Source organism: Choloepus didactylus, chromosome 16, assembly GCF_015220235.1.
Source record: "Choloepus didactylus isolate mChoDid1 chromosome 16, mChoDid1.pri, whole genome shotgun sequence".
Taxonomy (NCBI): Eukaryota; Metazoa; Chordata; class Mammalia; order Pilosa; family Megalonychidae; genus Choloepus; species Choloepus didactylus.
In genome coordinates, this window is record NC_051322.1 from 71852487 (window position 1) to 71866756 (window position 14270).

At 42.9% G+C, this 14270-nt stretch overlaps 1 protein-coding gene across 2 annotated transcripts in view; it reads left to right on the plus strand.

Moving 5' to 3' along the window:
* The window catches only part of PIEZO2 (piezo type mechanosensitive ion channel component 2), a 490353-nt gene that overhangs the window by 383057 nt on the left and 93026 nt on the right, over window positions 1–14270 (plus strand). For both annotated transcript variants that reach the window (XM_037806169.1, XM_037806170.1), the window contains exons 18-19: window positions 4184–4407; window positions 6919–7079. In XM_037806169.1, coding sequence (XP_037662097.1) covers window positions 4184–4407; window positions 6919–7079 — 385 coding nt within the window. The remainder of the gene's footprint in view (window positions 1–4183; window positions 4408–6918; window positions 7080–14270) is intronic.

Below are 14270 nucleotides of genomic sequence, written 5' to 3' on the forward strand. Positions count from 1 at the left end.
TTACTGTTAGTCCATATTAGTGAGGCATTATGTTTGTCTTTTCATCTCTGGCCTATTTCACTCAACCTACTGTCCTCAAGGTCCATTCACCTAGTTGCATACCTCACAACTTCATTCCTTCTTGCTCAGTATTCCGTTGTATGTATACACCACAGTTCACCTTTCAGTTTACCAGTCGATGTACCCCTAGGCCACCTCCATCCATTGCAGATTGTGAATATTGCCGCCACAAACACCAGTGTGCAAATGTCTACTCATGTCCCCACTTTCAGTTCTTCCAAGTATACAACAAGTAACATGGTTGCAGTACCCTATGGCAGCCCTAAACTTAGCTCCCTGTAGAACCAACACACTGCCCTCCAGATGGGCTACACCATTCCACTTTCCCACCAACAGTGAATAGGTACATCCCTCTCTCCACATTTTCTCCAGCACTTGTATCCCTCTGTTTATTCTGTAAACAGTTTTATTCACACACCATACAATCCATCCTAAGTAAACAATCAGTGATTCCTGGTATAATCACATAGTTATGCATTTACTACCAGAGTCTATATGAGGACATTTCCAATTCTTCCACAATGAGAGAGGAAGAGGAGGGAAAAAAAATGAATAAAAAAAAGATAGAAGAATCAGATTTTCCCAGACCAGACGGGCCCAGGTTTCAGGAGGAGGGTGTGATCAGTATCATCTTTCCCTGAGGAAGAGACCCAGCAGGTTGTCAGACTTTCCTGTGAGGCCTCTACACTTGGTGCTTTTCCTATCCCGTCCAGCAGGTGGCACTTGTCAGCCCGCAGCTCCCCACTGCTGTAAAGAGGTGCGGTGCTTTTAATTCTCAGCAGACCCTGTTCCAGCCAGGGGCCAAGGGTATCAGAAGCCTAGCTTAAGTTGTTTCTGTTTCGTTTTTTTTTCCCCTGCCAGGCCCTGGGGTCTAAATTCTCTGAAGGAGAGCAACCACTTGAGCTGGGCCCCGCCCCCCTTTTTCTTAGGGAAGATATGCCTTTTAGGGGATTATTTCCCTCTCATAACTTCTTCCTTTGTCTTTCTAACTATCTTAACTCCACCCTTGCCTGGGTCAGCGCTGACAATTGAAAATGCCCAAGGCTTTCTCTAATGAGCTACTTACAATGAGAGAAAAAAAAGAAAAAATATCCCCGTTTCAGAGCCAGTCCTCAGCCCCCCAGTTTCGCCAGTCGACCAGTGTTGGTACTTGGTTCTATGTGCCTGTTTCTTGGGACACAGCCATTTTCCAGTATTCTGCACTTAACCCTCTCCAAAAGCCTCTGTTTTTATTTATTTATTTATTTTTCTGTCAGCCCCACCCAACCTCCTCTTCACTAGAGGAGACTTCAGGATTCCTTTCCTCCTTGCTCTGGGTTTATCTGTACTCACAGCTTGTATCCAGTAGTCCAAATTTGTTAATTAAAACCTCAATTGGAGCTTGGTTGAGTTACTTCCCCCTGCTCCTAGTAGCCTGCTTCTTTTTCCAAAGGGAAGTGTTCCAACTCAGCCTGCCATGCCAGTGGGTGAGGGACGTCAGCTCCCCAGTTTGGGGAGCTTTATTTATGGTTCTATGCTGCAATCTCAGCCATTCCACCCAATGTCCAGTTATGGATGTCCCCCAACAGTTGTTTCAGACTGTTTACTAGTTGTTCCTGGCTATTTACTAGTTGCTCTAGAGGACTAACTAAATTCCACACTTTCTTATGCACCATCTTGCCCCACCTCCTCCTTGGGGCAGGTTTTTACTAGAGTTTGTTTTTCCTTTAGTATTTGTATTTAGTAATTTTTTCTTTAGTGTTTTAAAAATTGAGCTTGCTCACACCACTGTTTTCCTTTGATTACTTCCTTTGATAATTTGTCCTCACCATGCCTTGTCTACAGCACAATGGTTTGGAACATCACTGCCTAAGCACCTCTGCTATGTCTCCAGAATAGCAAATAATCTCATCTCTATTAATAGTAGTAATTGCTAGGTATTTTCTTACCAATATGAAGTTGTAGCAGAGTTCCTGAAGACATTTGAAATTCGCTCTGAAATCACCAAACTCCTACACTAAGAACTACTGAATTCCTTCTCATAATGAAAAGTCTCTTCCAGTGTGATTGTGAAAACCTTGTGGATCACACTCCCTTTATCTAGTGTATGGATGGATGAGTAGAAAAATGGGGACAAAAACTAAATGAAAAATAGGGTGGCATGGGAGGGGATGATTTGGGTGTTCTTTTTTACTTTTATTTTTTATTCTTATTCTCATTCTTTCTGATGTAAGGAAAATGTTCAGAAATAGATTGTGGTGATGAATGCATAACTATATGATCGTACTATGAACAGCTGACTGTACACCATGGATGATTGTATGGTATGTGAATATATTTCAATACAACTGAATTTAATTAAAAAAAAAAGTCTATTCTCACTTATGACATGCAATTCTCTGGCAATGCTGGAGAGAACAAATAAACACTGGCAGTGGTGTAGCCCCAACCGGTTTTACATTTAATAACTGTTAATAAGTAGAGTCCTAATGAAGCAGGAATAACAAATGTGTACCATCAATTGGGCATGCAGTGCTGGTACATGAGATGTGCTTTTGCAATTCCAAGAGCAGTTACCTTTCCTGAAGGCAAGAGGGTGACTTGGCAGCTGAAGACAACAGAAGGATTGTATGTCAACATAGTTTCTCCTACCAACATTGAACGAGCCTTGGGATGTTAAATAAATAATCAGCTTCTGGCATATTATAATTTAACTGCTTCCCACTCCATTAAAAGAAATTGTTTTGGAGTGATAACCTTTTTAAAAGTCTAAGGGCATGCAGAATCATTACAACAGTTATCCAAAATAATAGACATATATACAAATACAGAATCAGTAAATTGAAAGTAACCTTAGATTTTATCTAGTCAAACTTATCTTTCAGGAAATAAATTAACTTTCAGAAAGGGTAAATAATTTGCTCTGAGCCCACAATTATACAGAATTATAAAGAATTATACAGAATAATATTAATTGCCCTGACTGTTACAACCAAGTTGAAATCTGCAGATGAATTATTACAAATGTAGAGAATTGTCAGGATCTCCAGTAGACTTTTTCCTAATGTATATTTTACTGCACAGATATTCCTTAAACATTCATTTGACTCTGAATAAAAAGGTATATATATATTTTTAATTTACAGGAGGGATCATCTTGTTATTTTCCACTGTGAAGCAAATTAATACTACCCCCCCACCCCTGGTCGCAGTGAAAACCATCTCACTGTCACTTCACTCTGGCTCGGCTCTCACACGTGGTCCTCGCACAACTAATTCAAACATCTCACACCAGTAAAACCTCAGAAGGGGACAGGCTGTAGACTCCATCCTCCTGAAAGCATTTAGCTTTACTGCATATGCTTTAAAAGACGGTAGAGTGGGTTGCATAGGCGTGAAATGGTTGAGGGGAAGCACACACAATTTACTAATCAAAACCACTTCCTTAAAACGTGAATAATTTGATTCTTGTGAGATGGTCTATGGCCTTACTGAAAAAGCATGATGTAATTAGCCTGGCGGTCTCTGGGTTTTCTCCATTACAATTCCGCAGTCCTGCCCACTCCCAGATCAGTCGCCAGGCCCAAGCTCCAGAGCACGCGTGGATGCCGCTGGAATGCAAGCAGGAATGCACAGTGGATGTTCTCTTGCATGACTATGATCTGACACTCCTTATAATTCTTCTGTTCTCACCTCCTTTTTTTCCCCTCTTTCTATTTCAATTACTTTGAGCAGCATCAAGAAAAAATTACCAATCCACCAAAATGAGTAAGTCCCCCGTGAAGCCATGAAATGTTTGCTCCACACGATGCCATTTCATGCTTCTGCATCCTAAACTCTGACCATTTGCTCCTCCGGGAGAAATGTCAAGTTTAGGTGTTGAGAGCTCTCACTGCTGACTCCTCACTAGAACCTGAATTAGAAACGCTAACCGAACCTAACCAGTTCACAGTCGGTTTTTAGAAAGAGCTTTAAAAAAAAAAAACAAGCAAACAAATAAAGTGGCTAGGTGCTAACACCCCACATTGAAAGGCCCTGGTACGGGCACTGAGGTTCATTTCCGTTTGTCCTTCCGCTCACTTGCCCCTCCTCACCTGTCGCCTGGAGCCCCTCCGCCCCCTGACCTGCCCCTCTCCGCCCGCAGGTTGGCCCACCCGGAAGGAAGCCTGCCCGACCTCGCCTTGATGAACCTGACAGCCACCTTGGAGAAGCAGGAGTCCAGGATGCTGGAGGAGCCCCAGGAGGAGACGCCAGAGGGGGCCTACGACGGCGCCGAGAAGGCCGAGGCCGGGAAAGACAGCGAGGGGTCCGCAGAGGAAGACGAGGACGAGGACGAGGGGGAGTCGGAAGGAGAAGAAGAAACTTCCGGTAATCGGCCCAGGGCCAGAGTGCGCTCGGGAAATGCTGCCGGCCCACGGGAAGGACTGGGTGACTGAAGTACCCTTGCAGAAGGATGGGTCTTTGACCCAGTCACTTAAAAAAAATCCATTTTTTTTTAACTGCTATATTTACAGCACGCCTGTTCCAATTGCTCCAACCAGTTTCTTCTAATTCTGACTGAGGAGAAGAGGGCCCATGGTTGGTCATGGGTCATCAATTGTTTATCTGGGTATAGCACTTAGCATTCACTGAATCGAAAACCTCCCCGCTTGGAATCAGAAACAGGCCCCCCTGTAGACTTTCTGAATGTTCTAGACACATCCTTTACAAGCACATGCTCTATAAATTATTCTGAGGCCTTCTCAGCACATTGATAATGAAGCGAGTGTTTCTGGTTCTATTCTAATGATTAAGGACATTGGAACTGGAGGAAAAAATGAGGCCATGGGAGAATTATTTCAAGTAAACACCTAGAGATGTTTGGTGGTGATTGTTATTTTAGGGTTTTCCCTCTTTGTTCTTCAGTCTTCTCTTTTCTATTTTTCATCCTAGACTTGAAATGATCTTTTACTATGGCAGGGTGAGAATTCATAGCCTTGCTGATCAGGAAATGTTACATGATAGATGGTATTAAAAGGTAGAGATCTTAGTCTTCTTAGTAGTTCCCAGAAACTGTGGGAGAAACCAGAGAACATAGCCTTTGGGGTGATATTTCTGGGCTACGATGTGAAGAGTCTATGGTATTTGCAGTTCTCCAGAGAAACAAAACTATATATATAAAATGCATAAAGAGATTTATTATAGGAATTGGCTCATATGACCATGGTAATTGGCAAGTCCTAATTCCACAGGGCAGGACGCAAGCGGTAAACTCTGATGCAGGTGAAGTTGAATTCCCCAGGAGAAGCTGGCTGTCTGAAGAAGCAGAAATTCTTCTTTCTGACTTCTAAATTCCTCAGGTCTGCTTTGAGACTTCCAACTAATTGGATGAGGAGACTCCCCTCATTCCGGAGAGCAATCTCCTTTGATGATGATAGATGCAGTTAGCCATAGATGTAATCAATAGACTATAGATGCTAATCCTTCCACGAAATATTCTCACAGTAACAATCAGGCCAGTGCTTGCTTGACCAAACAACTAGACACCATAACCTAATCAATGTGACACATGAAATTAACCAGCACAGATGCTGCATTTGTCTTTGCTGGTCCTCTTGTTTTACAAAAGTAGGGAATAAAGAAGCAGCACAAGATGGGTGTTCATACCCAAAGGCAAGCTCCCTCAAGACCTGGCCCCCTTCTCCCACTGATCTCAGAAGATGCTAGGAGAAGCCCAGAAATGGTTCTGTCCATATTTGAGCAACGTGTGTTCCTCAGTGTGAAGGGGAGAAACAAGTTCTGTGGACCAATGAGTTAAGACTAGGGTTTTATTAAGCTACTATAAGACAGGGTTTGAGCTTTACTAATAATATCTCACCAAAACTAGGCCTGTACCTTGTTACAGCATTCTCCCATGTACCCTGTGATCCATGCCTATCCTCCCCTTTCCCCCTTCAGATGGCCTCACTTATTACCTAAACATTTGGATTGACTATCATCTGGGTTACTCAGGAAATGAGCATTTTTCACAATAACTAAAATCTTACTCAAACTTTCAGAACCAAGTGTGGTAACTATTATAACTACCCAAGCCATGTAAAGAAGCTCCTTATGAGATGTGTAGGTCTTATCTTCTGTAGGTACTTATGAGCTTTTATCTACAAAAATGGTGACACACAACCATCCAGATTAACCCACAAGGTCCCCAGTCCTTCTAGACAGAAGCGTGATCCCAGAGTCTCCAAAATGTTACCCCTTAGCACAGGTAGAGAATATAATGACTCATTTGATTGACAATTACGATTCCAACGATTCTCACCTCTTTTCGTGAAACTCTAGTCTGGATCGTACTGACTCTTGGTGTTGGGTTTAGTTCTTACAAGGAAGGAGCAGGTTGGGACTACCTGTGACAGGTGTCTCGATGGTTCTCCCCTCCAGGAAGACTGGAGAGCTTCATCTGCTGCCTCGTTATCCACCAAAGGAGTCTGGCCACCGTAGGAAGTACTGGTTTGGCAAGAAAGATGTCATTCAGAGGGAGCTCGGGTTACTTAATAGTCCCAGGAAATAAGGGAATTACCACTCAGCCTAAAGAGTGAATAAGGTCAAAATTCCTCTTTACACTAATTTACTTTAAGGCTGAATAAAAGTAACACTGTCTCTCCAAGTCACGATATATCATTTCTGAATCATCATCATGTCATAGAGTTTTTAGACCACCCTTACTCTAATTTTGGTAAAACAATATGGTTCTCCATATTCTTTAATATTCTTAAGAGTATATCCACTACTATTATTTTTCAGCTTCTTGGTCCAATTTAAAAGTTACAAGATATGCTTTAAATAATAATGCCAAAAAAAAAAAAAAACTTCTCTGCTCTTGGATGATTTACTCTTTTGCAGATTTGAGGAACAAATGGCATCTGGTGATTGACCGTCTCACTGTGCTCTTCTTAAAATTCCTGGAGTATTTCCACAAGCTGCAGGTGTTCATGTGGTGGATTTTGGAACTGCACATCATCAAAATTGTTTCGTCCTACATTATCTGGGTTTCTGTGAAAGAGGCAAGTGAACGTTTGTTGTATCACCAGGTTGCATAGAGGCACAGTGCGTCATCATTTCACTTTTCCAACGGTCACTGGTGTTTTGTAATGTCATTTCCATGTTTCTAAAGAGGCTCTAAGGCAAGCATATTTGCTTTGACAGAGAGAAAACCAGAGGACAAATGTCCTGAGAATAGGTGGGAAAGATAGCAGAGGAGAAAGAGGCTCATGGCTTTGTTGCCAGTTGGTTTGGCTATATTACAATTCTTACCTAGTCCTTAGTCAAGTGTACAAGAGCTGCTTCTATAAGGGAAATAATAACCTTCTAGTTTGTGTAACCAAGGAGTAAACTCAGGTTCCAAAATCTAATCAAAACTTTAGTATAGCTCACCTTGTTTATCACTGGGATTTTATGAAACAAGATACAAAACATTTGAACACTGTAATCGCACTTCTCATCTATAAAGAGGAGAGTCATCATTTAGCCAACAATTTTTAATGTTTACTCCATAGAGATTTAGCTTTCTTTCAATTAACTCAACAACTGATGTTCACATACTTTGAATTTCCCCAGACTATTTTTGCTGACAAAGAGTGTTTCCTGTATAGAAACTTATAATTAAGTCAAGAAACGATTTCCTATTATTTTAAAAATTTGAGTAATAATATATGTCTGCAACCTATACAACCTAAAAGTTCTTGCAGGATAACCAAAGGACAACCGTTAACTGGAGTTCTCCAGTCTAAACTAGAATGTTCCCCCATTTCACACAATCATCTTTAATGGACAGATGAGCACTGCTAGGGCGGAACAGAAGTGGTTTCCCCTGTGAGATTTGTGGCAGAAAATGACCTGTGCTCTGTTGTTAAATAACCAAGTCTAGGTTTTAATAGGAACCAAGAATCTAGCTTAATATGCCCATCAATTGAGACCAAAAGAGTTGAAGCATTTTGACTCCACAGTTGAATGGACCAATCCAGACAGAATTGTAAGGTCAGAATGTTAAAGAGAAAGGAAAAAGAAAAAGAGAAGGCATTTGATGAAAAATGAGCAAAGACCATTTTTGGATTAACCAAACCTGACTGATGCATGACTTCTGATGGTACCAAATTGAGTTGTGGGGGTATATCAAGGCCATTTCATCATGGGAGGGGGATGCTATATGAGAGAGAAATTAGTGGGGGTAGGACACAGAATATCCACTACCTGAAATCCGTCGTTCAGAAAGAGAAAGAAAGGGTTAAATGATACCGCTTTCCTACAAATTATAAACAAAAGACAGAGTCCTCATTTTTCTTTGGATCATCTTTAATGATCCTGGAGAATGTAGTCTTAATAAAACCATCAAGGAAATCAAGTCATGTTCCCTTCACCTTGTTACACTGCTAGAAAAAGGCCTTCAGATAGACCGTGACCAATTCCTTCTCTGTGCACCTGAAGCAGACTTCTAGAGAGCAGAATTTTTGTTCTTAATACCATCTCTCTCACCTATAATTTTAAAATACATCAGAGGCTCATGAAGCAGAAGAATTCTGCTCTTACGCCCACTAGCAGGTGCCAGATCCCATTGATAAAAAGTTTTTTTTAACCCCAAGTGTTGCATCTGCATTGGGCATGATGACATCCCACCTGGATGAGGCCCCAGCCTGAAGGCTTAGTTTATTGAACCATCCTTGGTTGCCCCCTGCTCAGAGCTCTCACTCTCTGCACTGCCTTTGGTCCAGTCAGTGGATTTACCACTGATTCTTACTGTAAGGGGCACGTGGAACAGGGCATGTGGCCGTGTGATAATGCAAACAACTTCATTGCCAAACCCCACTGTCCTTATAAAATATGCTCTATGTTGGAAGTTTTTCTGTTCCCCTGAATGCAAAATCCAGGATGTCCCTTGACCTGTCTGATCCTATGATCACTTTAAAAAGCAAGCAAAATCTCACTTCAGTAAAAAAATTGCCCAGCCACAGAAAATAATCAGAACTTGGAGGTCTGATCCAAGAGAAGCTGCTCCCCTTCTAGCCAGGGCAGAGAACAGGCAGGCTGTCTGCTAGGTGGTACCCTGGGCTGGCTGCTCCTTTCCTTCTCACCCCTGCCTCTTCTTCCTGCTAACTAACTTCTGGTACTACCTCCTGGACTGGACCGTAGAATCGAGTGGGAACCGTAGAGCAGGAGGATATTCTGATTTGCCTGCTCTTATCGTGAAATAGCTTCACATTAAATCTACCCATTCCCTCTTGGAGGCTCCTCGGTAGGGCCTTCCAGCTACAATTCTGGGGGTATGCTTGATGAAATCTCTTTCTCCAGCTGCTGCCCATCCCCAGCCTGGGGCTTCCAGCAGGCTGCTCCTCTCGGACTCTTTTTGCTGGAGTCTTTCAGTCTTTTGGACAGTCTGCCCTCTGGAGCAGAATCAGAACAGGTCTGGATGCTCTGTCCCTCCCACATCAAGCCCATGGGTGCACAGTAATCCCAATGCAGCAACTCCCTGGGGTGCACCACCCAAGCAGCTGGATTTCCTGGGTGGGGTTGGACATCGGCTCACTGTGCCCAAACTCCAAGGTACCCATGTCAAGATCCCCGAGGGGTCCTGCTTGAGACCCCTCTCTCAGAATTTAGGTAAGAACGTGGCATTCCTTATGCCCCCACCTCATCTTCTTGGGGACAGGGGCAGGCAGACAAAACAGCCGCAGCTGTCTGCACCCATCCACATGTCACTGTCACAATCATCTTGACTCCATCCTGTCCTTCTGGTGGGTTTTAATGTCCTCTAAGTGGCTTCCGATAAACTGTTTTGAACTTTCTGCCTGGCAAGCACCTCGTTTTGGAGTATTCTTCCTTGGTGCCCTACCACACTTTGATCCTAACATCTTTTTATACAAGTTCGGTTGGAAAAGAGAAGCAACTTGTGACTCTTTGTATTTCCTGTAAGGTTCTGATCTACCAATCCAGTGTCCCCTGGGTCTGAATTCCATCTAATTACTGCTCCCCAGTTCCAGGGCATGGGGTGTGTGTGTCAAGTTGTGTTCTTTTTGAATAGCAGTCCTGGAGTTTGCAGTTGCAAAGTGCTAATTCACACCTGCAGTGGGTTCTTCTCTGTTCAAGGCTTCACTCATCTGTAACAGGAAATGCCTGTCAGCAGCAGCATTTGCTATACATATTTATCACTCACGGCTTGCTAATTTTGATCAATACAGAAAATACCCTTCCTCTGAAATCACTGATCACTCAATGGCAAAAAGGCAAAATAATCGCATTTAAATCTTCAGGAGGTGTGACAATGTGCTTGTCTGGGGCCTCCAGCAAGGGCGCTATGTTTACAAACGTTTGGAGTCGTCTCTCCACAAATATTAACCCTTTCCAGGTTATCATCATATGACATCTAGGAAGAAGAGACCACTGGGAGAGAATTTGTTACAGAAGCTTTTCTCTTACACCAGCCTCTCTTACTCAGGCATGACGCCACTTTGGAAGGATCTAGATTTTGAAATATATAATATTGTCATCTCCTTTTTTTATATATGCAACTACACTTCTAATTTTGAAAGCTTCCTAAAAGAGCTCTGTGAGATCTGGTTATTCCATGAAGGAATGGGTAGATTTAATGTGAAGCTATTTCATGATAGGAGCAGGCAAATCAGAAAATCCTCTCGCCCTACGGCTCCCATTCGATTCTACGGTCCCGTCCAGGAGGTGATACCAGAAGTTAGCTAACGGAAGGAGGAGGCAGGGGTGAGAAAGATACATTTTGTCTTTTAGTGCCCTCAGCTCCTTCAAGAAGGCCTGGCCAATTGTAGATGCTCAGGAAATATAGTATATAAATATACTAACTGAACAAATGAAGTGCATGAAAGAATTTGCCAACTTGAAATTGCTCCTAGATGTTAGTTGGCGTTTCATTATGATTATGGTTTTCTCTCTCTAAGCATTCGCTTAGCACTTCATTGTGTACTTACAATTAAGTGAGTACTTAACACTGTGCTCTTTGCTGGTGTAAGAGCATGAGACCCACTTCTTGTCTCAGTTCTCAATCTGATGGCTGTGACTGGTAAAGAAAACCAACATGACATTATGTGCTGTGTTAGAGGTGGCCACAATGAGCTCAAGGGAAGGAGCTGTCATTCCAGGAGTCATGCCGGAAAGGTGATGATTGAAGCCAGAGGCTCCCTGGGCAGGGAGGTGAGTAATATGCAAGAACAGAAAAGCCACAGTTCCCTCAAAGCTGTTCCCACCAGGCCCCAGACTCACAGGTGTATTCTTCTACCATAAGAGGACAATGTGTGTAAAAGTGTTTTGTTGGGAAGACATCATGGCATTAAATGATTCCCCAAAAGTCCTTGATAAAAAAATCACCTGGACTCATGGATTACCTGCTGTTTCTCTAGAAATACTGATTCCTCATTCTTTGTTGTTCATGAACATTCCAGGAGACTTAACATCAGGGAAGTTATGAGATCATAGTATTTATCAGAGTAAAGAGATGAGAGACTTTAGATCATGGCAGTGGGAGAGAGCCTAGGTTTTAGAACCAGACACTGTGGTTTGTCCCTTTGAACAAAGTATCTCACCCCTCTGAGCCTCAGTTTTCCTATTTGTAAAATGAGAACAATGAAAATACCCATCTCACAGTTGCTTTTCACTCTTTATTTTACTTGACTTGTTGTCACAATGTTTGGTGTTGATGATCATTTGCACATCTTGAAACTCTGCCTTCTCTTGTTTTCTAAACTTGTCTACTGCTTGGCCATTCCTTTTCTGTCCTATTCATGGCCTTGTTTTTCTCTTCCCAACTGCTCTAGTTTGCTGATGCTACCAGAATGCAAAACACCAGAAATAGATTGGCTTTTATAAAGGGAGGTTTATTTGGTTACACAGTTACAGTCTTAAGGCCATAACGTGTCCAAGGTAGCATCAGCAATCGGGTACCTTCACTGGAGAATGGCCAGTGGTGTCCGGGAAACCTCTGTTAGCTGGGAAGGCACATGGCTGGCATCTGCTCCAGAGTTCTGGTTTCAAAATGGCTTTCTCCCAGGACTTTCCTCTCAAGGCTTCAGCTTCTCTCCAAAATGTCACTCTCAGTTGCTCTTGGGGCGTTTGTCCTCTCTTAGGTTCTCTGGAGCAAAAGTCTGCTTTCAAAGGCTGTCTCCAAAATGTCTCTGTAAACTGCAGTCCCTCTCTCAGCTCCTGTGCATTCTTCAAAGTGTCCCTGTTGGCTGTAGCAAGCTCGCTCCTTCTGTCTGAGCTTATATAGTGCTCCAGTAATCAAGGCCCACCCTGAATGGGCGGGGCCATGCTTCCATGGAAATTATCTCATCAGAGTTATTACCTACCATTGGGTAGGTCACATCTCCATGGAAACACTCAAAGGATTCCAATCTAATCAGCACTAAAACGTCTGCCTCACAAGATTGCATCAAAGAATATGGCTTTTTCTAGGGGACACAATACATACAAACCGGTACAGCAACCACCTTCTCTCTCCAGGTTCCTCAAGGCCGCTTTTCTTATTCTAGCCTCTCCGTGGGCCACCTCATGAACTCCTATGATTTCAGTTCCCATCTCTATGCCAGGAGTCACAGATCCATATCTTCAACCCAGTCCTCTCTATATAACCCAGCCCACCCAAGGGGCAACTGGACATGACCTCACTTCTTACATGCCCCCAAAGCACCTTCAAAGAACTCACTGCCTCTGCATTAGTTTCCCTTTAGATTGCCATAATGATTCCCATGCACCTCTCTGCCTCCCACCTTTTCTCCTTCCAAAGATACATTTCATATTGGGGCCAGAATTATCTTCCAGAAATGTAATATGATCATGTTAATCCTCTACATTCCTCTGGAGAGCGTGGTAGAAGACCCTCATGACCTGGTCCCAGCCACCCACTGGTGCCATCCCTAGGCACACTAGACCTCATGGCCACACTTCTCTCCTGCTCAACCCCTTGCTCTTCCAAGAATCTCAGCCTATGTTCTCCCCTGCCTGCAAGTCTGACTCCTATTTGTTCTCAGGTCTCAGGATAGGTCTAACGTCCTCCGACCACGTTCCCTCACCCTGGGTTTGCAGCTCAGCCGTGTGCTCCCATGATGCCTCAGCTACCCCAGGCAGAGCATTTATTTCATTATATTGTAATTGATTGATGATTTCTCTCTTGCCACCACCTCATATGTTTCTTGACGGCTGGAAATCCACATGATATTGGTTACCTTGAACCTAGTAAAAACTTAATAAACATTATTTTCGTCTCTTCCCATATCACCCAGAAAATGGAAAGTTCTACGTTAAGTTCATTGTCTGGTTTTTGTGTTGTAACTACATAATAAAAGAAATAACAAAGATAATTTCAAAGAATTTTTAATAGGATTTGCTTTTTTCAACATCTACCTTAAGAGGACACTTGCTAAGGAGTAAGGGGGAGGAGGCGTCGACTGGAAAACAAAATACTCAGTTAAGTGTAACATTTATTATGTTTATGTGGCGCTAGGTAGTTTACGGAACACTTCCACATACAATCTTTCTTTCACCCTCAACTAATTCTAAGACAGCTTTTACTACCCCTAATATCTCAGCACTTAGTCTCAAAGAGGCTCCTTGCCTTGGACAGTCAATAGTTAAGTAGTCAGAAGAGTGGCAGGCACCCAGTTGCAAGACTGTGTACCACCGTGGAGTCTCTGCATTTTTTTATTTTATTAATTTGGAAGCCAAACAGATAACCACACCTCTTACTGCCCACAGTGCTTAACTTTTGGTACATGTTCAATAAATTTTTCTTAAATTAGGGCGTGATGTTATTTTCACCTGATAATACCAGATGTTCCTAGGATGGCTTCCTAACACTATTCAGTGTAACTGAAGATCTTGCATGGCTGGATAAGGTGGTGGTGTCCTCTTCATTGAGCTATTAGCATGAGGAGTATGGCTAGAAATAGGCAGACATCTCACCTGATTGATAAGCTCGCATATAGCTTATGATCAACGTGTTCACATTGAACTCATCACCTTCCCTCCTCAAACCTGTGCCCCATGCCCTGCCAGCAATCCCTGTCTCAGTTAATGGCACTGTCATCCACTCAGGGTCCCCTGCCAGAAACCTGGGAGTCACTCCTTCCACTTTCTCCCTTACCCCACCAAGCCGATGAATCGTCAAACCAAGCTGAATTCAGCACCTGTTTCAAATCCATGACTCCTTTCCACCTCTACCTCTGTGGCCTGGCCAAATC